Source organism: Podarcis cretensis (genome assembly GCF_951804945.1).
Source record: "Podarcis cretensis genome assembly, chromosome: 2".
NCBI lineage: Eukaryota > Metazoa > Chordata > Lepidosauria > Squamata > Lacertidae > Podarcis > Podarcis cretensis.
Window position 1 is genome coordinate 112,442,114 of NC_137171.1, and position 27,120 is coordinate 112,469,233.

The 27,120-nt window shown below is 48.1% G+C and overlaps 1 protein-coding gene and 1 long non-coding RNA gene across 5 annotated transcripts in view; one reads left to right on the forward strand and one right to left on the reverse strand.

The window, feature by feature from the left end:
• LOC307209207 overlaps nucleotides 1–27,120 on the forward strand; it is a 232,941-nt gene that overhangs the window by 52,896 nt on the left and 152,925 nt on the right. The gene's annotated exons all lie outside the window — the stretch shown is intronic.
• Nucleotides 1–27,120, reverse strand: part of DDR1 (discoidin domain receptor tyrosine kinase 1) — a 107,007-nt gene that overhangs the window by 18,046 nt on the left and 61,841 nt on the right. For all 4 annotated transcript variants that reach the window (XM_079959455.1, XM_079959454.1, XM_079959456.1 and 1 more), the window contains exons 2-11: nucleotides 20,625–20,750; nucleotides 17,362–17,464; nucleotides 15,841–16,069; nucleotides 8,051–8,198; nucleotides 7,518–7,620; nucleotides 4,996–5,182; nucleotides 3,506–3,752; nucleotides 3,158–3,310; nucleotides 2,850–3,013; nucleotides 885–1,083 (exon numbers count right to left, since the gene is read on the reverse strand). In XM_079959455.1, coding sequence (XP_079815581.1) covers nucleotides 885–1,083; nucleotides 2,850–3,013; nucleotides 3,158–3,310; nucleotides 3,506–3,752; nucleotides 4,996–5,182; nucleotides 7,518–7,620; nucleotides 8,051–8,198; nucleotides 15,841–16,069; nucleotides 17,362–17,464; nucleotides 20,625–20,703 — 1,612 coding nt within the window. In that variant the 5' untranslated portion in view covers nucleotides 20,704–20,750. The remainder of the gene's footprint in view (nucleotides 1–884; nucleotides 1,084–2,849; nucleotides 3,014–3,157; nucleotides 3,311–3,505; nucleotides 3,753–4,995; nucleotides 5,183–7,517; nucleotides 7,621–8,050; nucleotides 8,199–15,840; nucleotides 16,070–17,361; nucleotides 17,465–20,624; nucleotides 20,751–27,120) is intronic.

The window sequence follows — 27,120 nt, forward strand, 5'->3', positions numbered from 1 at the left end:
AAAATGTTAACTCGGAAAAACAGAAATACATTACAACGAGTAGAATGTGCCCTTTTATTTAAAATGCATCTCTGGGTTATTTGTGGGGCATAGGAATGCGTTCATTTCCCCCCAAAAAATATAGTCCAGCCCCCCACAAGGTCTGAGGGACAGTGGACCAGCCCCCTGCTGAAAAAGTTTGCTGACCCCTGTCTTAAACTGTGGGGCACACACTCTGCCCTTCAGGTGCAGCCCTTCCCCTCCCTAATGAGACCTTGGTGCTTTGACGGAAGCTCAAGATTCTTCCTAAGCATCCGTGGTCCCTTTCAGCACGAAGCGAGGCGAGCAGCAGTCTCCCACACCTCCCAACGGCCGAGTCCGCTCTGAGCTTTCCACAAACATACCGCAGAAGTGTGGAATTTGGTGCTGGGCTGAGAATTCAACACCCCAAGAACAAGAATGTTCACTTGAACAAGCAAAAAGAGGCAGGGAAGAATCGCCCTATGATCTGGGCAAAGGGCCACAACGCAGTAGCAGGATACCTGCGCTGCATGCAGAAGGTCGCTTCTGCTCAATCCCTCCAGTAGGGACTGGGAGAAAAACGTTATCGGAAACCGCAGACAACCACTTCCGGTCAGGGTAGACAATGCTGGTTTAGATAGGCCAATGGTACGAAGATCCAGTGGAGGAGCTTAGGTTTTCTAGGTGCTCCCTAGCTCTGACCACTTACCTAGGTGTCCATGAGGCATTTGGGTTGCTCTGACCCTCAGACGTTCCCGTCTAACGCCACCCCTAAAAAACGCTCTCCCAACGGTTCTCCTCTCCTTCTCCTCTGCAAAACCACCATGTCCCCCCTGTTTTAGTTCAGCTCCTCCCTCCCCAAAATCCCACAACCGGCCCCTCACCGGAGTTCTCGGCGCTGTGGGGCAGATCCGGCAGTTTCATGCGGGCCCTGTTGGGCTCCTGGTACTCCGTCTCCCCCGAGTGGATGCGCTCGTAGCGGTTCGAGTGCCGGTGGGAGCCCATCGTGTTGTTGATGACGATGGTGTCGCTTGGCGCCGAGAGGTGGACAGTGAGGTCGTCGTCCGAGATGCGACGTTGCGCCTAAGGGGCATGGAAGCGTCAGTCGCTCAAGAGGCCATGACAGAAGTGGATATACACAGCAAACCTCACATTGCTCAGGCCCTCGAGGCATTAATTCGCCCAATTCTACAGCCCTTTATTTATACCTTCCCTTCCTGTCATGGTGTTCACCAGGCACTGACCCAACCCAAACTTGTTGAGCTTCCTAAAGGTGCTGACTTTCTGTGTCTTCAGACCCTACCCTGGACTTTAACCCCACAGATTCTCCTGCCGCCCCCCCGCCCCCCCGCCTCAGATCATTCCAGAACTATTGGCTCTCTCTTGGCCTACCTAGTGGTGGATCCCAAGCTGGGTCCCTCAGAAATTTATCAGAGGTTAATTTCTGAGGAGATTGGTAATGGCAGACAAGCTGCCCCAAAAGACATCCTCCCCCCCAGTCATACATTCAATAAATACAGTGGAACCTCGGGTTGCAGACGCTTCAGATTACAGACTCCACTAACCCTGAAGTAGTACCTCGGGTTAAGAACTTTACCTCAGGATGAGAACAGAAATCGTGTGGCAGTAGCAGGAGGCCCCATTAGCTAAAGTGGTACCTCAGGTTAAGAACAGTTTCAGGTTAAGAACAGACCTCCAGAACGAATTAAGTTCTTAACCCGAGGTACCACTGTAATGGCAATCATGTTCATTTGCTCTCTGCGGCCAGTCGTCAGTGCCCTCCATGGCCAATGTTCATTTGACCTCCATAACCAATCTTCTTCTGCATGTTGTAGGGGAGTTGCTGGTCCCATTCTGAAGCTGTTCCCCATTCATGTAGGCTGTTAGCTGGACCCAAGAGGCCTAGTGCCCCTTGCAGCCTTTTAAGGGTGCCCTAAAAGTGCACCCCAGAATCCCAGCAGACCTAAGAAAGCCAGTGTCATTCCGGAAATGGCTCCAGCATACAAAGCCCCATGGCCATGAAGCTAACGGGCTGGTTTTGGGGCAGGCACTATCACTCAGCCCAACCTACTCTGCATGGTTGTTGTGAGGATAAGGGGCTCTCCAGGGTCTCGGGCAGAGAAAATTCTAGCTGATATCCTTTTAACTGGAGGTGCCCTACTGCGTCCAAAGCCACCTTTTCCCACTGAGTGAGAGGCCCTACCCTGATCAGTGAGTCATGCAGAGACGCAGCGGGTGGGCTCCTCAACAGGGGAGCGATCCTTAATTCTACATGCTTTAAAAACAAACCTTTATAGTAGTACAGTGGTGCCTCGCAAGACGAAAAGAATCCGTTCCGCGAGTCTCTTCGTCTAGCGGTTTTTTTGTCTTGCGAAGCAAGCCCATTGACGGCTTAGCGGATTAGCGCTATTAGCGGTTTAGCAGCTTTTAGCGGCTTATCGGCTTAGCGGATAAGCGGATAAGCGGCTTAGAAAAAGGGGGGGAAGGGAAAAACCCCGCAGGAACTCGCAAGACATTTTCGTCTTGCGAAGCAAGCCCATAGGAAATTCGTTTTGCGAAGCACCTCCAAAACGGAAAACTCTTTCGTCTAGCGAGTTTTCAGTCTTGCGAGGCATTCGTCTTGCGGGGCACCACTGTATATCTAAAAGTAAGATTCTATTTCCAGTCAATGCAATCAGGTGTGTCTTAGGCAGCAGAAGTTGGGCTGAGTTAACAAAGTCTTAAATGCACTTAAGCGGATGCAGATTTTTAAGTTGCCCACTCCGAAGCGGTAAGACCACCTTAATTTGGGGCGATCGAAACCATGGCCACCCATTGAATCATCCTTCCCGTGATGCAGCCCAGCTTACCTTCCCCAAGATCTTCTGCCAATATTGCCGCCAGAGGATGAGGAAGATGACAACCAATAGGAGAAGGATAATGGCCACCAGGCACCCAATCAGGATGGAGGTGTTGCTGTTGTCGTCCTTTGCAATGGGCTGCCCTGGTTTTGGTTCCCCTTGACTTTCCAGATCTTAAAAAGAAACAGAGAAACATAATAATAAAGTCCATTCATGGCCTCCAAGCGCCGCCATTTTGAAACAGGTGGAATTTTGGGCTCAGGGTGGGCGAAATTATTCCTTAGGTAGCTTTGCTCTCAGGTTTGAGGGCTACTCACCTTGGAGCGTGAGGTTTGAGCCAATGTTGGCTTTTTCGCTCTGCGCAGAACCCAGAGCCGGTGAGATGGGAACATCGTGACCCGAGGGGTGAGGCAGAGCGATCACTGGAGGGCGACGGCTTGAGGCAGAGAAGGAGGGGTCATCCACAACGTCTGGAAGGAAAAGGAAATGCGAAGGATAACCAAGTGACGAAAGGAGTGGATATGACAAATAAGTGTAACAACAATTGTAGAATAGCAATTTGAGCGCTGGGCCAGGAGCTGGGAGACCAGGGTTCAAACTCTCGCTCAGCCTCTTCTGCTCTCCACCTGCATGGCTCTGCGCCCAGCCAACCAACCCCAACTCACCAGAGAGAAAGCCAACTTCACTGAAAAGCATCCATTCGCCGGCAAAGTGGAAGTGGCACTGGACGAACTTGCCGAGCCGCCCTCCCAGGTCCACCGTGAGGGACCGGGCGCTGGGATCCCTCACGTCCACGGCAAGTTGTTGCGAGACAGGCGTGGGCTCCCAGGCCGTGGCCAGGCTGCGCTTGAAGAGGCAGTTCACCTGCCGGAATACACTCACCCCGTGCGTGTGCATGTTGTTGCAGTGGACCTGGGGTGGGGCAGCGGGGGGAAAAGAAGAGGGTTGGAGGATAGGCCATTTTGAAGCAAGCTTATTCCCCTGGCATCCCCATCATCGTCTATAGGTTGAACGCAACCGAACGCTCATTTTACTCACACGATTGCAAGCTTACACAGACCATGGGGGCTCTTTAGAGATTTTGTGGGGTGTCCCACAGGGTTTTCCCTGCACAAAAAACCACTTCTAAGCCTTTCGCCTTGCTTACAGGGCTCTGGGTCATGCGAGGCCTCTAGGAGGCTCCCATGAGATCTCACAGGGACATGAGTCTCAGAGGCCTTCCACAACCCTCCCCTAACCCTGTGAGCAGATGGACCAACACTATGGGCCTGAGGCCTCTACAGCCACACACACACACCCATGTTTGTTAGGATGGAGCTCAGCCCCTGCAATCTTAAGGGGACAGAGGAGGCCTGGTGGGAAGCCGCCCAGGCCATGAAATGTGGGGAGACACCATGCAGATCAGTGCATGAATGTCGCATCAGAAGGAGGCCTGGTCAGCCTCTCCCGATGCGACAGTCATCACGCAAGCAGCGTGCAATGCCCATGATGACACGCATAATGTCACACACACATACAATGCACATCGCATGACGTCAGGCCCCCCCAACACACACACGTTGGGCGCAACTCAGCACCTGTGCCTATAAGGAAGGAGCAGAGCTTTAAAAGCTGCTTCTGCTACAGGTTTTCCTTATTTGTCACAAGAGGAAAGTGGGTTCTGATTACACAGTTCTCAAGCGTTAAAGGCCAGGTTAGAAAGCGCGTCTATCTGAAAACTACAGAAGGAGGCTGGTGGGATGACGATGGGTGGTTAGATGGAGAAGAGGGAGCAGACTGGAAGGGGGAGGAGATGTCAGCAGCAGGAGAGGCGACAGGGTTTAGTGAACAGGAAGAGGCTGCGGCAGAGAGCAGTTCAGACTCCGACTCTGAGGCTGAAGCAGAGGCTGGAGGGGAGAGTAGCCAAGAAGCAGAGTGGAGACAGACTGCTGGAGAATATAGGGTGTCTCCCGCTACTGCTGCAACCAGCTCCCCTCTCCTTAAGTCATGGCTACTGCTTCATCGGGGCAAGACCTCCTGGAAAGAGTTGCGGAGACACCACTAGGCCCGAGCTGAGTTTTGCTTCCCTGAATCAAGAATTAACTGGACTGGTCTCAGGTGACTTCTTCTTTTTGTTGCTGACCCGCACCTGACTCCAACCGTGACACTCGCTTACCTTCATGTAAGTGAAGGCTCTGAGCTGGTCAAACTCAAACTCCATCTCGATGAAGCCCTTGGGGAAAGAGCTGTTCCTCCAGCCTACGTAGTCGTACCCTGGCCAGACGCGCAGCTCTTTGTTGTGGGTGAAATCGTCCAGGCCAACCACCCCATCAGTCAGCTGGCCAAGGCCCCCGAAATGCAAGCTGTGGTTGGGATGGAATAGAATAGAGTTGCAAGGGAGTCACTAAGGGAAAAAAGAAAACACTGGGCACTTGGGTCGAACCAAGGCGCCCCTTAAACGTCGCACTAGTGTGAAGGAGAGTGCATTTCTATGTGTTCGTTCTACAATATTGACATAGAATTGAAAGACCTGCAACCGTATGGCCAATACCATGATCAGCAACACAGGGATCTAGCAGGTAGAGATATAAGATACAAACAAGATTCAGCCTGTTTCCTGGGTGCAGGGAAGGAGCTGTCAGTGCTTAATTACCTGGAGCCCAACTGGCTGGCTGGAAGACACAGCAGCCCTTCCACCATCCTCTGAGCCAACAGTGTGAGGCGGCAGCTAAAAAAGCCAATGCAATTCTGGGCTGCATCAATAGGAGTATAGCATCTAGATCAAGGGAAGTAATAGGGCCACTGTATTCTGCTCTGGTCAGACCTCACCTGGAGTACTGTGTCCAGTTCTGGGCACCAAAGTTCAAGAAGGACACTGAGAAACTGGAACGTGTCCAGAGGAGGGCAACCAAAATGGTCAAAGGCCTGGAAACGATGCCTTATGAGGAACGGCTAAGGGAGCTGGGCATGTTTAGCCTGGAGAAGAGGAGGTTAAGGGGTGATATGATAGCCATGTTCAAATATATAAAAGGATGTCACATAGAGGAGGGAGAAAGGTTGTTTTCTGCTGCTCCAGAGAAGCGGACACGGAGCAATGGATCCAAACTACAAGAAAGAAGATTCCACCTAAACATTAGGAAGAACTTCCTGACAGTAGGAGCTGTTCGACAGTGGAATTTGCTGCCAAGGTGTGTGTTGGAGTCTGCTTCTTTGGAGGTCTTTAAGCAGAGGCTTGACAACCATATGTCAGGAGTGCTCTGATGGTGTTTCCTGCTTGGCAGGGGGTTGGACTTGATGGCCCTTGTGGTCTCTTCCAACTCTATGATTCTATGATTCTATGATTCTATGATCAGAGTCCCCTGAGTGTCTCCAGCTTCCCAGCCTTGCAGAAGTCAAAGACTGCAAAATAAGCAAGGGCTCCTTTAACAGCCCAGTCGGTTCCTCCAGAGCTGAATGCACTCTGGGTCTTGGCAGCCTACATAAGGTTTTGGTTGGCTCTAGCTCCCTGCTGAGACAACATCTTCTGTGGCAGGCTCACTGGAAGGCAAGTCACAAAGGAGAAAGCAGATGAGAATGGTACCTTGGACAGCTCCAAGGGGGACTCTGCTGGCCAAAGTATAATCCTAAGGCAGATATGAAGAGGAAGATGCTTCAGCCAGTATGGTGACCTGGAGCTGCCCAGGGTACTTATCTATGCTCTCGCTCTCCTCTGATGTGTTTTTGACTTGCTACCTGCTTTCCCTTTGACACTCAAGCTCCTCCAGAACCGGACAGGTGAGGCTGGCTGTGCAGGAGAGAAAAGGCCCCATGCCATGGGAAAGACCCACAGTGTTGCGCCTTCCTCTTGGCTACAGGTCTTTCGATGCTACAGCTACACTACAAGATCAAGAACACAGAAAACTTGGCTGCCGCAGCATAACTATAGTGTTTAGAAGGTTCCTCAATATTTTCAAAATTTGGCTGGTGTGGCAGAAGGTGTAATAAGGCAGGTGGCCAATATGTAGCTAATAATTTTTAGACACCGTTATTTAGTTTTCTTCTCTCACTCAGCCCCAATCGTCTCTTCTTTCCTTTTTCTCATGCAGTTATCTATCGCTATGGGTCACCCACCTAACGCTGGGCCCTCCTGTTAATGTTCTTGTTGCTCATGTCTGCATTTTTTTCCAGCACAAATCCTGTCATAGTCCTATCTCACCTCCGTTTTATAAAAAAGGCAACCCAGGCTGAGAACGTGATTTGCCCCAGATGACACCCTGAGCTTCCGGCTGTTTTAACTCCACAACTATTACACAATGAGAAACTCTCTTTGGGTGGAGTCACACAACCAGCTTGCAGCCCCATTCACAAGGTGACCAAATGGAAGTTCCCTTCCTGTTTTCTCAGGAGATGAACAAAACGTCTGAACACATTTTGAACTGCAACTCCATAATCCCTGGCCATTGGTCACGCTAGTAAGGGCTGATGGGAGTTGTAGACCACCAGCTTGAGGGAAAGCTGGTCGGTCTAACATAACCTAGTGAACTGAGATGTGATGAAATCTTCAGATGCATCATGTGATGTCTGCAGCTGTCATGTGACTAACCTGGTCATCTGAACCCACCCTTTGAAGCTGAAGTTTCAGGCTGGGATTGCCATGCTTTTAGGGCCACCCAAGCACAGAATTCAACAACAGGGCGGCAGGGATGTTCACTCACTCACTTGCTGACGCTGTGCCCATCGTAAGTGGAGTCATTCAGGTAGACTGGTTCTGGAACCAGAGGCATGACCTGGCCGAGAGGAGCCGTGTACGACTGAAGTCCATCTGGTGGAAGGAAACAAACACATTCAGAAGAAGACCTCAAGCTCCTGGTCCTCAGGAGGATCAAACTTCATGTGCAGCAAAGGCTATTGGGTATGTGGAGCAAACCCCAAGGGCACGCGTACAGAGAGGGGGTGTGGAAAACAGGAACATGCGAAAGAGCCTTCTGTTGAGTCAGACGGTTGGTCTATCTAGCCTAATACCATCAAACCTGATGCTGTCCAGGTATTTTCCTTGAACTATAACTCCCATCAAGCCTGGTCAAAGGGTTGGGATGATGGGAGTTGTAGTCCAAAAACATCTAGGGGACTCAAGGTTGGGGAAGGTTGCTCTAACCACCACATCGCACCGGCTCTGCATATGCAGGTGAGTGCAGGAAAAGAGCTGGACCGTGTTGCTGCGTAAAGGACAAAAAAATAATCAGCTGGCTCACCTTTCCAGACGCAGCCATAGAGCTCCACGCGCAGGCAGACACTCATGACTCGGTCCGCACGTGGGTAGAAGCGGACATAACGGGCAATAACCGGGGGGCCCAGGTCCTTCAGCACCACTTCTTCTGTATTTTCATTACCCGAAATCACCTAAGGGGTAGGAAGTTAGTTTTCTGTCATTGTTCGGGAACCTGCACAGGCAATGGCAATTCTGAGTTTTGGCATTTGAGTAAAGACATTGGTGGACGCGGGTGGCGCTGTGGACGCGGGTGGCGCTATGGGTTAAACCACAGAGCCTAGGACTTGCTGATCAGAAGGTCAGCAGTTCGAATCCCCGTGACGGGGTGAGCTCCAGTTGCTCGGTCCCTGCTCCTGCCAACCTAGCAGTTCGAAAGCACGTCAAAGTGCAAGTAGATAAATAGATACTGCTCCGGCAGGAAGGTAAACGGCTTTTCCATGCACTGCTCTGGTTCGCCAGAAGCAGCTTAGTCATGCTAGCCACATGACCTGGAAGCTGTATGCCGGCTCCCTCGGCCAATAAAGCGAGATGAGCGCCACAACCCCAGAGTCGGACCCCTAATGGTCAGGGGTCCCTTTACTTTTAAAGACATTGGTGGAGTTTTTAAAGTCAGAAATGGGCAACCTGTGGCCTTCCGAGTGCTGCTGAACTCAGACTTCCATCAGCCCAATCCATCAGGGTTGACAAAAGCTATAGTCCAGAAACAACTGGAGGGAGTCACACTAGCCATCTCTGGTTTAAGCAGCGTACAGTGCATTGTCAGGACTATACCTGGGAAGTAGTGCATAAGCAAAGCGATCGGCCTACCATACTAGGAAAGGTCCTCTCTATTTATTAGACACAGAGCCAGTCTGTTGATTTGTAGCATCCAAGTGCACAGCGGAATGATGAGGAATACGTGCCAACATGCTCTATATTGCTTTATTTACATTTCATAGCTGGTAGATTACAGAAAACCATCTTGTCTCTGCCGGAGCAGAAAACTGCATCCTCTCTCCTCTGAAGCTCAGAGAGAATCACACTGAACTGCAAAGAACAGTGAAAAACAGGAAACCAGTGTACGTCACATCCAGTCTCCTTTTCCCGTGGGAAACACAACAGTAATGCTGTCTGTGGAATGTAAACATTGTCTTGTGACAAGCCTTTCGCTGCACAGTGAAGAGAGCAGAAACCAACATCCTCCCCCTTTCTGTGAACATCACTGGGCAGCATGTTCGTACAATGTCAGTACAAACCCAACTTCTGCACATAGGTACAGTGTTGATCCCTTGATACAATCTTGGACAATACATCAGCAGGAATTTCATTACCTGGCATATAGGACACCGTTACGAGTCCCTTCTGAATACGTTCCCTAGCATGTTGCAATTTCAATTGCAAGTGCTTCGTGCTTTGCTTACAACCTTCAGAATTCAGCAAAGCCAAACATGCTTTGTTGTCCTGGTAAACCTGGATTGGACATTTGACAGGAATTTTCATGTCTTTGCACAATTGTAACAACCATTCACAATCTTTGAGTGAATAAGACAGTGCATTCAGTTCAGCTTCACAAGTACTTAAGCTAACTGTTGTTTGCTTCTTGCATGACCAATCAAATAGACCCTGATTGTACATATAGCAAACTCCAGACGTGCTTTTCCTGTCTGTTGTGTCACTTCCAAAACTTGCATCTGCAAATATCTCAAGACCACCAGACTTCTGATTGTTAAACCTCAGTCTGTAATGCATAGTGCCTTTCAAATACCGCGCTATGCGTTTCAGAGCTTTCCAATCCTTAACAGTAGGATTGTTGACTTGTCTGCTTAGCAAATTACAGCTAACAGCAATGTCTGGTCTTGAACATCTGGCAATAAAGTTTAGCTTGCCTAGCACACTTCTGTACAGTGTAGTGTCAGAAAATGCTTCTTCAGGGTCATCTACCTGATAACCTGTTGTCATCGGTGTGTCTACAGGGTTAGCATCCATCAGGTTTAGTTTGCTTAACACATCAGCAATTTTCCGTGACTGGTGTACTAGAATGTTACCATCTTGATCTCTCTCTATTTCCAGAGATAGGTAGTTGTTTACCTCACCAAGATCTTTCATGTCAAAGTGTTCCTTCAGTTGAGCTAGGGCGTTATTGTACATTGTGACATCATCCCAAAAGAATAAAAGATCATCAACATAAAACAAACAATACAGTTTCTTTTGCCCCTCCTCTTTGACAAATACACATGGATCAGCTTTCCCTCGCTGAAAACCTAGAGAAAACAATACTTCAGTGAGTTTTGTGTGCCAACACCGTGCACTTTGTTTGAGACCATAAAGGGACCTTTTCAGAGCACAAACAAATCCCTGTTTTACCTGTACGCCATCAGGTGGAAGCATATAAAGTGATTCATCTAGAGATCCGTACAGAAAAGCTGTATTCACATCATGGTGACTAATGTGTAGATTCTCCTCTGCAGCTAGCTTGAGCATAAGTCTAATGCTCTCATACCTCACTGTGGGTGAGTAGGTCTCGTGATAGTCTTCACCTGGTACCTGTGCAAAACCTCTGGCTACCAATCTGGCTTTGTGTCTGACTATCTTGCCATTTTGATCTGTCTTCGCTTTGAAGACCCATTTGCTTCCAAGCAGTTTCATTCCTGGAACTACTGGAACAAGTTCCCATGTTTTGTTCCTTTCCAAGGAATCAAGCTCAGCCTTCATGGCATTTAACCATGGTTCAGCTTCCTTTGAATCCAAATCCTGGATTTCTTGGAAACTTGAAGGTTCAAATACCTTCTTGGAGCTTTTAACAGCTGTTACTGCTATTTTAGCAAACTCATCAGCAAATCTCTTTGGAGGTCTACCTTTTGTTGCTCTCTGTGACCTGCGAATTAGCCTTAAGTCTTCAACACTCTCTTCTTCCTTCTTAGGAGAAAAACGACCTATTGTGAACAATGGTTCCTCCAATTCTTGATCAGAGCTTTCAGAGGGTCGCATAGAGGCTTTCGCACTCTTGAAATCCTCTGAATCACCTGATTCAGTTTCAGACTCAGAATCAGAACTTTCGTCAGTGGGTGTGGGTTGCTGCAGTTGCTTTTGACTATCCTCAGTCTCATCACTGTCATCAGGATAACATTGGAAAATTCCCACATTCTCCCCCCACTTGGCATTGTACTCAACACTTCTTGTGAGCTTAATAGTCTTAGAGTCAGTCATCCTTATTCTGTAAGAACCTTTCTCATAACCTAGAAAGATACCATGCAATCCACGCTTGTCTAACTTGGAGTTTTGTGGTGAGTGAACCCACATGTCAGAACCAAAAATTCTCATGTGTTTGATGTATGGCTTTTTGCCAAACATCTTCTCATAGGGGGTACAACCAATCGCTGAAGATAACCTGCGATTATAACTGTAAGTGAAACATGAGAGAGCTTCAGCCCAATAACTCTCTGGTAGATTTGCATCATGCAGCAAGGTTTTTAACCCTTGAAGCAATGTCTGATTTGCTCGTTCTGCAAGTCCATTCTGCCATGGCGAGCGAGGACTAGACAAATCGTGTTGAATTCCTTTCTCAGACAGAAAAGCTTCAAACTGCTGAGAAGTGAATTCTCCCCCGCGATCACTGAAAGGAGTCTTTACCTTCTTACCATGCACATTTTCCAACCAAGCACAGAATTCCTTGAACCTAGGAAAAGCCTCTGATTTCTGCTTGAGATTGTACACATAAATATACCTGGAAAATGCATCAATGAGAACCATGAAGTATCTATTTCCACCCAAAGAGGGCGCTAGTGGTCCAACCAAATCAGCATGAATAATTTGGTATGGTTCTGTAGCTTGCCTACTAGACACCTTACCTTTCGCAGCCATTTTCACCTTGTTTGCTGCGCATGCCTTGCACTTCATGTGGTACCTGCAGGGTTTAATAGTCATACCTTCAACCAAGGCAGGCATTTTAGATACTGCCTCAAAACCCAAATGACCAAATTTTCGATGAAAATCATGAATACATTCTGCATGCAAACATTTGTTAGAACCTGCAATGCAACAAGTATCATCCTGCACAACATCATCATAATACAAAACATATAAACGATCAACATATTCAGCATACAATACATAATCATTTTTCTTTGTGATGATGCACCTTTTGTTCTTAAAGGAAACGTCAATGTTCCGCTCATTCAGCTGTCCGACGCTGAGCAAATTATGTTTGGCATCTGGCACATAAAGTACATTCTGTATCGATAAGTCCAAACTGTGAAGAACAACAGTTCCGTAGCCTTTACTGGGAATTGTGTGGTCATCCGCCTGGTGAATCGCACCTTCCTGCGGTGTAAAAGACACGAACAGTCGCCTATCGTTGCACATGTGGTGGGTTGCAGCTGAATCAACAACGAAGAAAGATCTAGACGTCTTCTGGACCTCTGCAACTTTTGGAGTGAAGCGTGAGACCATTGCCTTGGGCTGCGTTGTCCTGGACACCGGACCTTTGCCTCTGCTTTGGCCTTTTCCACGCGATGAGCTTTCGCTGCGCTGCTCTGTCTTGGCCCTGGGATATTTGCATTCCCTCTTCATATGGCCTAGACGTCCACAGGAGTAGCATTTCACTGCCTTCAAAGCTTTGGTGCCATCTGGTGGTTCCACTGCACTCTGGGATGACGTCTGTGAAGACTCCCCCTTTCCCATGCAGCCAGCACCCCGGCGATCTGCTTCATTTTGAATCACGGCAGTAACATAATCCACTGTCAGCTGAGCGGTAGGCTGTACAGCAATCTGAGTCGCAACAGACTCCCAACCTGAACCCAAAGATTGTAGTATCATGAAGGAATACACAGCCTCTGGAAAGTTGAGTCCTCTCTGTTGCAGCTCATGTCTCAGATTCTGCATCTCCATCAGATGTGTACGCACATCTCCACCTTCAGCAAGAGCCATATTATGCAGCTTGTTAAAATAAAACATAGTAGATCCAGCTTCTGTCCTCAAGTGTGCCTCCCTCAAAGCGCCCCAAATTTCTCTGGCTGAGGTCTTATCACGCAATAGACAGAGCTCTTCTGGGGATACTATCAATGTAAGAGTTCCCCTTGCTTTGGAATCTTTAGCTTTCCATGCATCTGTAATTGGAGCTGGGGGGGTGTCTGTAATAACATCAAACAGACCCTCTTTCCGCAGAATTGCCTCTGCATAGATAACCCAGTCCGTATAATTTTTCTTATTGAGCTTGGGAATCCCACAAGCATCCTGAAGGGCCATCATGACTCTGGCATTAGCCTTCTGCGTCATCTCTGCTGCTTTAAAGCAAGCTGCTTTATACAAGCTGCGTCTGTGCTGCTTCAAGCCTCATTCCAAAGGCAAGTTCAAAAGTGCCTCCCTCTGCTTCCCTAAAATCATGCTGCGTCACTGTTATCAGCAGCTGCTTCAGCCCAAAAGTTACTTTCGATTTCCCCAGCATAGGCATAGCCGCTGCCTGGTCCCGGCAAACGGACATAAAAGTTCAAAGTCCAGCCATAAAGCCATTAATTAGTTGCTGGCAGGCTGCCCGGAGCAGTAGCACATACCTCATCAATCATCTTGATGCGCAGATACCGTCCGATCCGTCCCTTTGCATTCCGATCCCTTTGCTGGCACTCCGAAGTCCATCCGTCACTTTGACTGCGTCTTCTGGGCCATAACCAAAATGTTGATTTGTAGCATCCAAGTGCACAGCGGAATGATGAGGAATACGTGCCAACATGCTCTATATTGCTTTATTTACATTTCATAGCTGGTAGATTACAGAAAACCATCTTGTCTCTGCCGGAGCAGAAAACTGCATCCTCTCTCCTCTGAAGCTCAGAGAGAATCACACTGAACTGCAAAGAACAGTGAAAAACAGGAAACCAGTGTACGTCACATCCAGTCTCCTTTTCCCGTGGGAAACACAACAGTAATGCTGTCTGTGGAATGTAAACATTGTCTTGTGACAAGCCTTTCGCTGCACAGTGAAGAGAGCAGAAACCAACACAGTCCTCAAAGAGATGTAAACCTGTTTCTGGGCTCTCCCACTTCAGAGAGCGAAAAACTCCATCCAAACAGAAAACTACAGGTCATCAAGAAGGGTTCCAACCCAGCCTTCTCCCTGACATGCTGTTTTCCCATGTGCAGGATTCCCTTTTTGTGGAGAGGCTGGCTGCAAAACCGGTTTCTGGTCCTGTCCCCCTTCAGAATGCAGGTGGAGTGGGGGTTCCCATGATGAAATACACCTTTCTCAGTAGTGGGCAGTGTAGGTGAGACATTGCTGCTCAACTGACCTCCAGTCAGTTGCATCGCTTCTCCCTACTGGGAGGCAGAGAGGTAGGGGCAAGGCAGAGGTGAGGTTGGTGCAGTGCGAACACACCAGCAGGAGAGCCAGATTGGCTCTGCAGGTGTGTTTGCACAGTGACGACTGTGCACCACTGTCTCACCTCGCCCCCTCAACTTCCAGCGATGCAACTGATGGGGGGTGAAGTACCGTAAGCAACAACACCACACCTTATGTTAGCAATTTCACTCCTCCTGGGAAAGGAAGAGAGTCTTATTTCTTCCGCTGCGGGTACTATTACACTGTACTTTCACTTTCACTTTCACTTTTATTTATTATTTATATTTTATTTTATTTATTTCTTTTTCTTCTCTTGGAGCTGGAGAGAATTATGCTTTTGTCTGTACATAGTGTGTAACTAAATAGTAAATTAGCTCTACGATGTTATGCCAGAAGATTAGTTTGCATATACCAGCTGGTATATGTCACTAGGAAGCGCACTGGAAGAGAAGGGAGGTGCCTTTTCCAGAGCTGCGCATACCGAAGGACGCTCAGAGTTTCGGGGGCTTGCAGCCCCACCCCCCAGGCGTTTTTCCAAAAACCTATTCCATCTGCTACTGAGAAAAGGCACATTCCACCTGTAGTCTGAAGAAGGGCAGAACAGAAACAGGTTTTCCACCCGAGGAAGAAAAAGACTTTGTTGGTGCTACAGATTTCCAAAGGGCTCTGTAAGCCTTGAAAGCAAGCCCAGATAAAAAGCTTTCACACAACCTGCTCCATTCCCACCAAACACCTGGAACTTCCCTTCCCTTGGCAACTACTTTAAGTGCTTCTCTAAACGTTTCAAACTCTGCCCTAAAACAACGGTAAGTTGCCTGGCAATTAAGATTATTTTATGAAAACCCATCTAATTTTGATCATTGAAAAATGAAATCTTTACCTGCTAAAGATTTTTTTAAAAAAATACAGAATAGGTAAAGGGACACCTGACCATTAGGTCCAGTCGTGGCAGACTCTGGGGTTGTGGCGCTCATTTTGCTTTATTGGCCGAGGGAGCCAGCGTGCAGCTTCCGGGTCATGTGGCCAGCATGACTAAGCTGCTCCTGGAGAACCAGAGAAGTGCACGGAAACCAGAACAGTGCCGTTTACCTTCCTGACGGAGTGGTACCTATTTATCTACTTGCACTTTGACGTGCTTTCGAACTGCTAGGTTGGCAAGAGCAGGGACCAAGCAATGGGAGCTCACCCCATCACGGGGATTCGAACCGCCGACCTTCTGATCGGCAAGTCCTAGGCTCTGTGGTTTAGACCACAGCACCACCCACGTCCCTAATGAATAATAATGCGATTCCACATTTTGTAGCCGTCCACTAATATTTCTTTAAGCAATGACATCACAACTTAGCCTAAAATTTGATCTCATGAGTGGAATCTGTGAATGCCACGCCTTCCGCTAGCCCCGCCTCCCCGCCTCCCATTGGCTGCCTTCACCTGCGCTCACTTCAGCTCCGCCCCTCGCTTACCTCGTTGCCCCACCGGTCCCGCCAAGGCATCCAGCGGTGCCCGTCCCGGCTGTAGTGCAGCCGGTATGAGCGGGCAAACTCTTTGCCATGACCACTCGCATGGCGACCCTGCGTTCCCACCAAGGTTAAGAAGTGCAGCCGCCGCAGGTCTATCTCCAAGTACTCTGCATCGTTAGGGTAGACGGGTCCTGCAGGGCACCAGGCTCCATCTCCCTCGCTCAACGCCAACCTGGAGAGCAAGAAAAGGGAGAAGACAGAAAGGTGGATATGTTAACAAACCTGTATTTGGGCAGGGGCACATTTCACAAATCACATTTAAGTCTCCCTAGCACCTCTTGCAAGGGATGCGGGTGGCGCTGTGGGTTAAACCACAGAGCCTAGGACTTGCCAATCAGAAGGTCAGCGGTTCAAATCCCCGCCACGGGGTGAGCTCCTGTTGCTCGGTCCCTGCTCCTGCCAACCTAGCAGTTCGAAAGCACGTCAAAGTGCAAGTAGATAAATAGGTACCACTCCAGCGGGAAGGTAAACGGCATTTCCGTGCGCTGCTCTGGTTTGCCAGAAGCAGCTTAGTCATGCTGGCCACATGACCCAGAATGTACGCCGGCTCCCTCGGCCAATAAAGCGAGATGAGCGCCGCAACCCCAGAATCGGCCACAACTGCACCTAATGGTCAGGGGTCCCTTTATCTTTACCTAGCACCTCTTGCATGCTATTTTTCTCGCACGCCAGGTTGAGCAGACCACCCCCATCCCTCTTTGGATGGATGTCCACAACGTTGAGCTGAAGGAATAAGAGGGCAACAGGAAGACCACGCCAAAGGGAGTTGGGGTAGGAACACGGCCCTATTTCACACTGCTCTTTATAGGGAAGGGGTCCAAGAACGACAGTCGTACTGGACGGTGCCGCACATGTTCACGTGGAAGGACATGTGGGAGGCCTAAACGGCCTCGGCTCAGTATACCTGGAGGAGCGTCTCCACCCCTATCGTTCCGCCCGGATGCTGAGGTCCAGCTCCAAGGGCCTTCTGGTGGTTCCCTCGCTGCGAGAAGTGAGCTTACAGGGAACGAGGCAGAGGGCCTTCTCGGTAGTGGTGCCCGCCCTGTGGAACGCCCTCCCATCAGATGTCAAAGAGATAAACAACTACCTGGCATTTAGAAGACATCTGAAGGCAGCCCTGTTCAGGGAAGTTTTTAATGTGTGACATTTTAACGTATTTTTAATCTTTGTTGGAAGCCGCCCAGAGTGGCTGGGGAAACTCAGCCAGATGGGCGGGATACAAATAATAAATTATTATTATTATTATTATTATTATTATTATTATTATTATTATTATTATTATCGTGGAGCTTGGGGCGGGCATCCTATCTTACTGAACAGCGTGAACAGTCCTTTCCAGGTGACCTGGTCAAAAGACCTTCGTCAGGTCTATGAGGGCAGTGTACTGTGAACAACTGAAATGTATTGTACAACTGCAAGGGGGAAAAGCAAGTTACAACTTTACATTTCAAAGGCCATCGTCACCTGCTGTGTTTGGCGGCCGTCGAGTCAGACCACGAGCTGGAGGCTGAGAGGGCCTCATCCGGAATGGTGCGATCCTGCATGCCCAATGCATAGCGACACTTAGCTGCAAAGGAAGCAAGAGAATGAAGAGCAAAGATGACCCCTTTGCATTCTACACACCCCTCTGCAAAAATCATGAGCTATTAATACTGTACTGGCCTGATCCGCATAACATCAATTATAGTATGTCACATTGAAACCAATGGGTTGCAAGTTAACCTAGGATGGGATGCTTTTAATGAGACTTGAGAACATAAGAGGAACTCTGCCAGATCAGGACAAAGGGACCCATCTATACCAGAATCCTCCCCCCCCCCCCATAGTGGATAACCAGATGACTATGAAGTGAATGATCAGCACCAACACAGCAGAGCTCCAAGCTGGTGCCCATCACTGCTAATTGTGGGAGAGAATTCCATAGCTTAACCCTGTTCTGTGTGAAGAAACACTTCCTTTTGTCTGTCCTAGAACTTCCAATATTCAGCTTCGTTGTATAGCCCCAGGCAAAGGAAAAGCTCTTCCTATCCACTTTCTCTACACCATGCACAATCATATTCCCTGCTTAACATGTCCGCTCTTATAACCAGGCCTGACACCACCAAAAGGCAGGCTTGGCTAGATACTGATGCCCAAAGGCACTGAAGAACGCAGGCCTTGGGACTCCATTTTGAAAATGGGGGGGGGGGCGGGAAAATATGGCCACCACCATAAAAACATGGCAGCCACATTCTAGCACCATCCTGTGTTGAATTAGTTCTCTCAGTCTATATTCTCAGCTTATCCTGTGTATCATGGGAATATGCCCCGCTGGGGAAAAAGTGAGACTTACATCTGAGTAGTAAACTGTCACAGGGTTGAGCCTTGTATATCAAAACTCATTTTGCCTGTCTGTTTGCTACCAGGCCTGTTTCAAGGTGCTTGTGTTAATCCACAAAGCCCCAAACAACTTGGGCTCAAAGTACCTTAGGGACTGCCTGTTTCTGTATGCTCCATCTCAGTCACTGAGATCCTCTGAGGTGTCAAGCCTCACTAGGGATCAAGCCTAGTGACACAATTGCACTGTGCAATTCCTTTTTGAAAAATCCAAGAATCAGACAAACATAAGGCTACTGTCCTACCTGGGACACAGGTGGCGCTGTGGTCTAAACCACTAAGCCTCTTGGGCTTGCCGATTGAAAGGTCGCGGTTTGAATCCCCACAATGGAGAGAGCTCCCATTGCTCTGTCCCAACTTCCTGCCAACCTAGCAGTTTGAAAGCACGCCAGTGAAAGTAGATAAATAGGTACTGCTGCAGCAGGAAGGTAAACAGCATTTCCGTGCGCTCTGGTTTCCATCACGGTGTCCCGTTGTGCCAGAAGCGGTTTCCGGCCACATGACCCGGAAAGCTGTCTATGGACAAACGCTGGCTCCCTCGGCCTGAAAGTGAGATGAGCGCTGCACCCCCATAGTCCCCTTTGACTGGAATTAACTGTCCAGGGGTCCGTTACCTTTTTTACCATTTTTACTATCCTACCTACAAAAAGCAGAACACTTAGTACTAGATGTCAACGACTTCCACCAGAGGGTGCTCTAATTTCACACACAAGAGATGGACACTTTTTAAAAAAAAAAACACACCAAGGATGTCCTTTTCTAGAGACACACTAAGTTTTAACACTCTGTTAATGTTCTGCAAGCTTTCAGCTCAATGTTCCGTTGCCTGGAACACTTTGTGATACTCTGGAATACTGCCAAAGGGGCAAATTCCATGCTAGGGGTGATTAGGGAAGACAGAGAGGATAAAACTGCCAGCATCATAATGCTGCCCTTCATATATTATGTATGATGCAGTCCCATTTTGGAATCCTATATGCTGTGCTGACGCTCCATTTCAAACGGGAAATCACAGGGTTGGTGAAAGGGGCAGAAAAGGGTAAGCAAACCAAAATAATAAGGCTGGACTGAAGAACAGGCTGGCCAGCTCCCAAGAGACTGCGATCTACTCACAGAGTCATAAACTGGCAGTGATCTACCCCCCTTTTTTTGTCCAGGTCAAAGTCCAGGCCCAAAGTCTGGGGGGTACAGGGGGCTGTTTTTTCAGGGGAGCCAAAGTTGTTTAGCTTCTTTGTGGGGAGCCAGTGATCTACCACAGACGTCTAGTGATCTACTGGTAGATCACGATCTACCTGTTGCACGTGCCTGGGCTAAAGCACTTGGGGATTTTTAGTTTACCAAAAAAATATATTAAAAATATGATATGTTAGAAGTTGATAATATTATGAAGGGTGTGGAGAAAACGGCTAGAGGTTCTTTTTTAATTTCTTAAATCTCCTCTGGTGATGCTAGAATTTTGGGGTACAGAATGAAACAGATAATTCAGAACAGACAATAACAGCAAGGAAAACTTCCTTGCATAATGTAGAATCCACTGCTGCAAGATGTGACAGTGAAGCTTATTTCATGGGCAGAGAGGATGGGGAATCTTTGGCCCTTTAGATGTCATTGGACTACAACTGCTGTCCATTTGCCAGGCTGGCTAGGGCCGATAGGAACTGGAGTTCAACAACATCTGGAGGGCCACAGGTTCCCCAGTCCTGATCTGCAGGAAACAGACAGACAGATAGATAGATGGTAGATAGATAGATAGATAGATAGATAGATAGATAGATAGATAGATAGATAGTATCCTTACGAATGGAACCTGCAACAAAATGTTGCAGTGTGGAGTGTTCCTATTCACTGTTCCATTCGGTCTGCCATGCCCTTCTCCGAGATACTCCATTCCGTCTCCCCCCACCCCTCAACATTCCATGGCCACTGAGGGTGCTCATTCCCCATTAGGCTGCTTCCAGAGCTTTCTCCTCCCTCTTGTGTGCAAGATGGCGCCATTTTGGTTTCATGAGCAACCAACAGCTCTCACATCTGTGCATCGGAAATAAGATAGAGGCATCGGACAAAACCATGTTGGGGATTAACCAACGTAGAAGAAAGGCCCACCAGATGGCAGTTTGGCAACGGCCCCCTAAAAACCTTGCCCTGAGTTCCTATTCCCTTGCTTTGCTCTCCATCTTATACTTGGCCTTGCCCTCTCGCCCGACCTTCATATCTCCATCACTTCTGCCCAATAAAATCCTGTAAGCTCAGTGCTCCTTCTGCACCACATTTCAGCACCTCACTAAGGAACCCTCCAGTTTCCCGCTCCTCAACCAACAGGTCACATCCTATCTCACCTGCATCCAACTCACCTGGATCAAAGTGCTCTTCCAACTCCGAGGTACCGAGGGACGCCGAGAGCAGCAAGCAAAGCGCTGCGAGTCCCACCATGCTCTCTGGGCTCTGCGATGATTACACCGACAGTTGAGTCTTCATGCCTTGTTTGCAAAAAAAGTAGATAACAGCAGTTAGCCACATGCGGGTCTCGCACAGATAGCAGAGTACAACAGCAAGGTGACTCAACATGAATGGGCAACCCTCCTCTTCCGAGGGTCAGGCACTTTCTCTGTGCTAGTGAATAGCACACATTCCATGCTCCGGAGTCACCAGCATCCTGCCATTGTCCTGGCTTCCCTATTCAGGCCAGAAGTGGACTGGCGCTGAGACACTGACAGCAGCCAAACACGTGATTATCGCAGGCAGAAAGGCCAGATGCCAAATTTGTGGTTGAGCGAACTCGGTGCATTTGGGAGACCCCAAGGCTGATTTACAGGAACGAGTATTTGACTAGACTAAAAAAAAAAAAAAAAAAGTAACTCAGTTGGTGACTAGGTCAGCTATTGAGGAGATGTGTTCCAGTGGGGTCAAACAATGACTCTATTTATTAGAACTGGCCATTGTTCATTGCGAATGAGCAGTACACTACCCAATCGCTCCTGTTTCACTCTGCAAGAGAAACAAAATGAGAAGCCACAATTAAGCTTGGCTTTGTGTGATGGTCGAATCCAGACTCATCAGGTGGCACTCCACTGAGTTTCGCTTAGAAGAGACCCACTGAAATCAATGAACCTAACTTGGCTGTAACCATTAATTTCAATGAGCCTGCTCTAAGTAAAGGTAAAGGACCCATGGACAGTTAAGTCCAGTCAAAGGCAGCTATGGTGCTGCAGCATTCATCTCGCTTTCAGGCCAAGGGAGCCAGCGTTTGTCCACAGACAGCTTTCCGGGTCAAGTGGCCAGCATGACTAAACCACTATTGGCGCAACGAGAAACCGTGATGGAAACCAGAGCGCACGGAAACGCTGTTTACCTTCCTGCCTATTTATCTACTTGTACTGGCGTGCTTTCAAACTGATAGGTTGGCAGAAGCTGGGACAGAGCAGTGGGAGCTCACCCCATTGTGGGATTCAAACCGCTGACCTTCTGATCGGCAAGCCCAAGAGGCTCAGTGGTTTAGACCACAGCACCACCCGCGTAAAACTTAGCTGAATGTACCTAGCAAGCCATGATTCGTAAGCCAATGACGAACCATGGTTTAAGGCAGCGTTGGCTGGTGCCCATTGGGACAGGTATGATGGCTGGAGGACAAGCAGGAGCCAACTAATTCTAGGTGTGTCCCATCCTTGACCCTGTTGAGTTCTACAAATGCAACACTGAGACTACAGAGGAGGAATATGGCAGCTAGCACCACCCCCTGGAGGAGTTGTAAGTAAAAAGGCAAGCAAGTTGGGGACTGGCTGAGGTCAAAGTGATATTGTTTATCATCTTGGGAGCTTCCAGGGCAGACCAAGGAGACACGTTTTGAAAAAAGGTATAATTACAGAAATGAAACATGCAAAATAGCAGCTATAAAATGGCAAAGGGCCAAAGCAGGTATTGCAAGCAAATGAATAATTTTAAGTCCCAATTTTTGCTTTATGAAAAGCAATTCTGGGGAGAAGGTGGCACTTAGCTCTGTCTCCGCCTGCCATTTTCCCCACTCTGTATTTGCAAGGGTAAGTATATAACTAGAACCCAAGATGAGAGGAAGTGTTTCGTGAGGCAACTGGGTTTTTTCATTTTCTTTAATTGCATTTATATACTGCCTTTCTCCCATTGCCAAAGTCAGCCTTGGGCTCCCAGGTGCATATTCACCCAGGTACTGGCTAGGCCCAGACCTACTTTGCTTCAGCAAGGCTTCCACACAATGTGTCTTTTTCAGACCACGCACAGGAAGAAGGAAATGTCTCTCAGGCCTCTCCCCAGCCAACACTCCCTTCTCCAGACCACAAACCCCACTGCCTCCCCACTCCCCATCCTCATCTCTGCTCTAAACGGGTCCTTCCCCCACCCGCAGTCAGCGACAAAGCTATTTTCCCCATAAACAAAGTTCTCATTGGGATTCAGAAACACACATTTTTGCTAGTAATATCTAGTTTTGTGCTAATAGTGCAGAGCAAGAGGAACCTGCGGAAAACTGGGGAGGAAAGACCCCCCCCCATATGCTGTCAGATGCAATTAAGCAATGAAATTAAAACACTGAACCAGTATCTACCCGACAGCAGCCTCAGATTATTTGATAATAGTTGACCGTGGTCATTAAAGGACAGTCAATTGACAACATTTGATTCATCAACTGGTGGGCACCCCAACCCTATTGATTTACGTCGTGAGCAGTTTAAAGGCTCTTAAGTAATACAACTGGACCTTTGCCAGAGGCCCTGATCAAGCCGTTTCAACGTCAAAGTGATGACAAGCAAAACAAAATGAGGGCAAAGCGGGGAACTCCAGTTCAGGGTACCAGCCAGTCAGCTATGCCCCATTCCAGGATACTTCATGCCACTCCCATTCCACCAGATTATCCGTCTTTTTCTTCTTCTTCTCAATGACTTTCTGTGGACACTTAGCATGCTCAGTCTTCAATGGTCTTTCTTCTGAGGGTCCTATCCTAAGGTAGCGTATTTCTCCCTAAATACAGTGGACGCTCGGGTTGCAAATGTGATCCATGCAGGATGCGTGTTCAGAACCCGCAGCGTTCGCAACCTGCGTCTGCGCATGCATGGGTTGCGATTCGGAGCTTCTGCGCATGCGCAACTGCTGAAACCCAGAAGTAATCCGTTCCGGTACTTCCGGGTTTCGGCAGTCCGCAACCCAAAAAAACGCAACCTGAAGTGGCTGTAACCCGAGGTATGATTGTACAGTGGTGCCTCGCAAGACGAAAAGAATCCGTTCCGCGAGTCTCTTCGTCTAGCGGTTTTTTCGTCTTGCGAAGCAAGCCCATTGATGGCTTAGCGGATTAGCGCTATTAGCGCTATTAGCGGCTTTTAGCGGCTTAGCGGATAAGCTGCTTAGAAAAAGGGGGGGAGGGAAAAAAACCTGTGGGAACTCACAAGACATTTTCGTCTTGCGAAGCAAGCCCATAGGAAATTCGTTTTGTGAAGCACCTCCAAAACGGAAAACTCTTTCATCTAGCGAGTTTTCTGTCTTGCGAGGCATTCGTCTTGCGGGGCACCACTGTATTTCTTGTACTTCTTGGGGTCTGTTTCTACACCTCCCCACCCCATCACTGCACTCTATAACCTATCTATCTATCATCTATCTATCTATCTATCTATCTATCTATCTATCTGAATCAAAATTCAAATATATCTGAGTAGGCATTTCTGGGCTCTGGGCACCTCACCCCCCAGAGGGCAGTTCGAAACACTTGCTTCAGAACCAATATTTCTACACAATTTGTATGACGTTTTCATCTGACTAGCCTAGTCACGCAGGCCAGGTGATTCCCGCAAAATGAGAACCTTCTTTCTCAGGAAAAGAATCACCTCCGGAGGGAGAAGGATCCAGACTGCGAAAGGTTTGAGGCAAAGAATTAACACACAGAGACACAGAGATTTTACCACCCTGGTCATTATTTTTTAAAGTAATCAGCCCCTCAATTTTAAGTCCTCAGCGATGTGGCATCCATTCAGACCTGAGGCTGTCATTGTTTCGAATTACAGACTTAGCAGATTCAGGTTGTGCAATTATGGCTGACTGGGAGGTCTCACACAACAAACCCACCCACCCAAAACTCAGACTTTTCGCAATAAGGGGGAGGGGAAAGGCAGTGAGACACACGGCCCGTTGACACTTGCTTTGATGCAACATCATCTAACCTCCCCACAAAAAAATAAAGAATAAATCGGAACGAACATTCGTTAAATAGTGAACAGTCGTCTAATCTCTTCCTGCAAATGAATCAGGAAGAATGCTCAATAAACAAACCATCCTGAAGCACCTGTTTCTGGAAACGCATTCTCCCCAAAATGTGTGGGCAACTGGCTCAAAGGCAGAGGCCAGAACATTTCCAGTTAATGAGTGAATCAAATTGCTTAATAATCAAGAGTATGCACACTCTACAAGACACAGGGCATTTCAAAGAACGTTCCTTCATAAGACGTTCTCATATTGTGAGGGGGAAATGTTCCAAATAAACACTCCACTAACTCGGCGCAGCTTCCCTAAGAAACAGTCGCAGGAATCCAAATCTGTTTCCTATGAACCCAGGCCACACTCCCCTCCTGCTGTTTCTTGACCAGTAGGTTGGGGGTGGTGGGTGAAGTGGGGGTGGGTGGGGGTGAAAGGGCTGTAGGCCAGCTGCTCCCACAATCCTTTGCTGGAATGTCCCAACAGCTGCCTTGATCTAAGGCTAGTAAACAGCAGCTGACAGGCCGTGGGGCAAGGGGGTGCCAAAGTGAAAGGGAAAAGGGGGATGAATCAAGGCATTGATCCGGGACACCCCCTTCGGATTCAACGAGGAGGAGGAATCCCATATCTAGTAGAAGAATCGGGAGAAACTGCCACACTCCAGGGCCGGGAAATTTTCAGACCTTCGACAACGACTGCTCTCTCTAAAAGATGGAACTATTATATAGTACACAGTAGGGCAGATGTTTGCATGCAGAAGGTCTCAGACCTGGGGGGGGGGAAAGATCCTGCCCCAAACCCTGGAGAGCAAATAGCAGTCAATATAGTCAAATCTGGGTTAGTAAGGCAAATAGCTTGAACTGGTTGGACCAGATGAGCTTCAGGGATCCTTCCAACTCTACAATTCTATAATTCTATGGGACATCTCCCACGGGTATGGATCAGGAGGGGGTTGAGGGGCTATGGGAAATTTGGGGTGCCACCCCAACCAAGAAGTCACCCACACCTTCTGTTTCCCTCGGGTTAAACTGACATCTGCCATTCTTGTTGTTTTTAACGCAGCCCTGTGTGTTTTTCACTCGGATGCCGCCTTGCAATATTTTATGTGGAAATGTAGTTTATAAACATTAGTGTTCCCATTTTTGCAAAATTTCAAAAAATAATAATAAAGCTTTTGAGCAATTTTCAAGGAACTTCAGCAAAATCTAGATTTCTGACATGGGCTGCCATATGTCCGGATTTCCCCCAGACATTTCAGCAATTTCCGCCTGGACACTGCTTCCGACTGCCGTACTCCGACTATGTCCAGGAAATTCTGGGCATATGGCGACCCTAATAAGCATGCAAACAAATAACAAATGATCCCGGGTATGCAATGGTATCAAGCAGTGATGGAGATGCACTCATCCCATGTACAAAAAATGCTTTCCTTTAGTGTTGTTTGGGTCTGTTTAAAGCAGGGGTGTATTGCTGGACTTCAACTTCCATCGTCCTTTACTATGTTGGCTGGAGCTGATGGGAGTTGGAAGCAAACATCTGGGAGCCACAGGTTCTCCATTCCAGATTTCAGAGGAAGCAGGAGGCAGAACACTGTCCTTAATGTGATTCTTCTCTGGAGAACCTATAACGCTGAAAACTGTAAGTCAGCAACCCCAACCAAGACCTTTAAAAATCCTGTGTCAGCTCTGAAGCTCATTGGTTGAAGTTTGGGCTACCAACTATCACTGTGCCCAACCTAATCTGCCTCACAGGGTTCTTGTGAGGATAAATTGCAAGGGTGAGGGAGAGAGAATCTGGAGCTATACGTATCCTAAATGAAAGGTAGGAAAGAAATGTTAATAATACAGTCGTACCTTGGTTTTCGAATTTAATCCGTTCCAGGAGTCTGCTCGACTCCCGGAACAGTTCAAAAACCAAGGCGCAGCTTCTGATTGGCTGCAGGAGCATCCTGCAGCCAATTGGAAGCTGCCCCAGATGTTTGGCTTCTGAAAATTGTTCGGAAACCGAAACAATCACTTCCGGGTTTCGATCACTCGGGAGCCGAAACGTCTGAGTTCAAAGGCGTCGGCTTCCGAGGTTCCACTGTAGTAATAATAATAATGTTTTTTAAAAATTGTAAAAGCTGTGAATATGTCCAAGAGCAGGTTGGAGAAGAGGTAGAATACTGTTGTTGTTGTTGATGATGATGATGATGATGATTCTATTATATCATCATCATTATTACTGATAAGGAGGGGGAAATTGAACCGTGCAGAGAAACCACAAATATATACCCAAGAGCAGACCACTGAACTTTGCTATGAGTCTCCCACCAACCCACCACTGAAATCTACTTAAACCTGAAATGGTGGCCTTGGGCTGAACTCTAAACATTAAAAACATGTTATGGGGCTAAACTCTGGCTCATATTAAAGCCTCAGCGGGATTAAAGGGTATTTTCTGCAGGGACGTCCATCAGATAACAAATTGGGGTGCTGCTGTGGTCCCTTGCCCACCCCACTCCACCCCCAGCTCCTGTCAGCAGCTGAGGGTATCCTCATGTTGCCCAGCTGGTTTTTAACCCCCTGCAACCCAGAGATCTCCCAGGGCCTCCTGGAGAAAGAAAAGGAAAAAAACCGCAAAATGCGCTGAAGGGGTAAG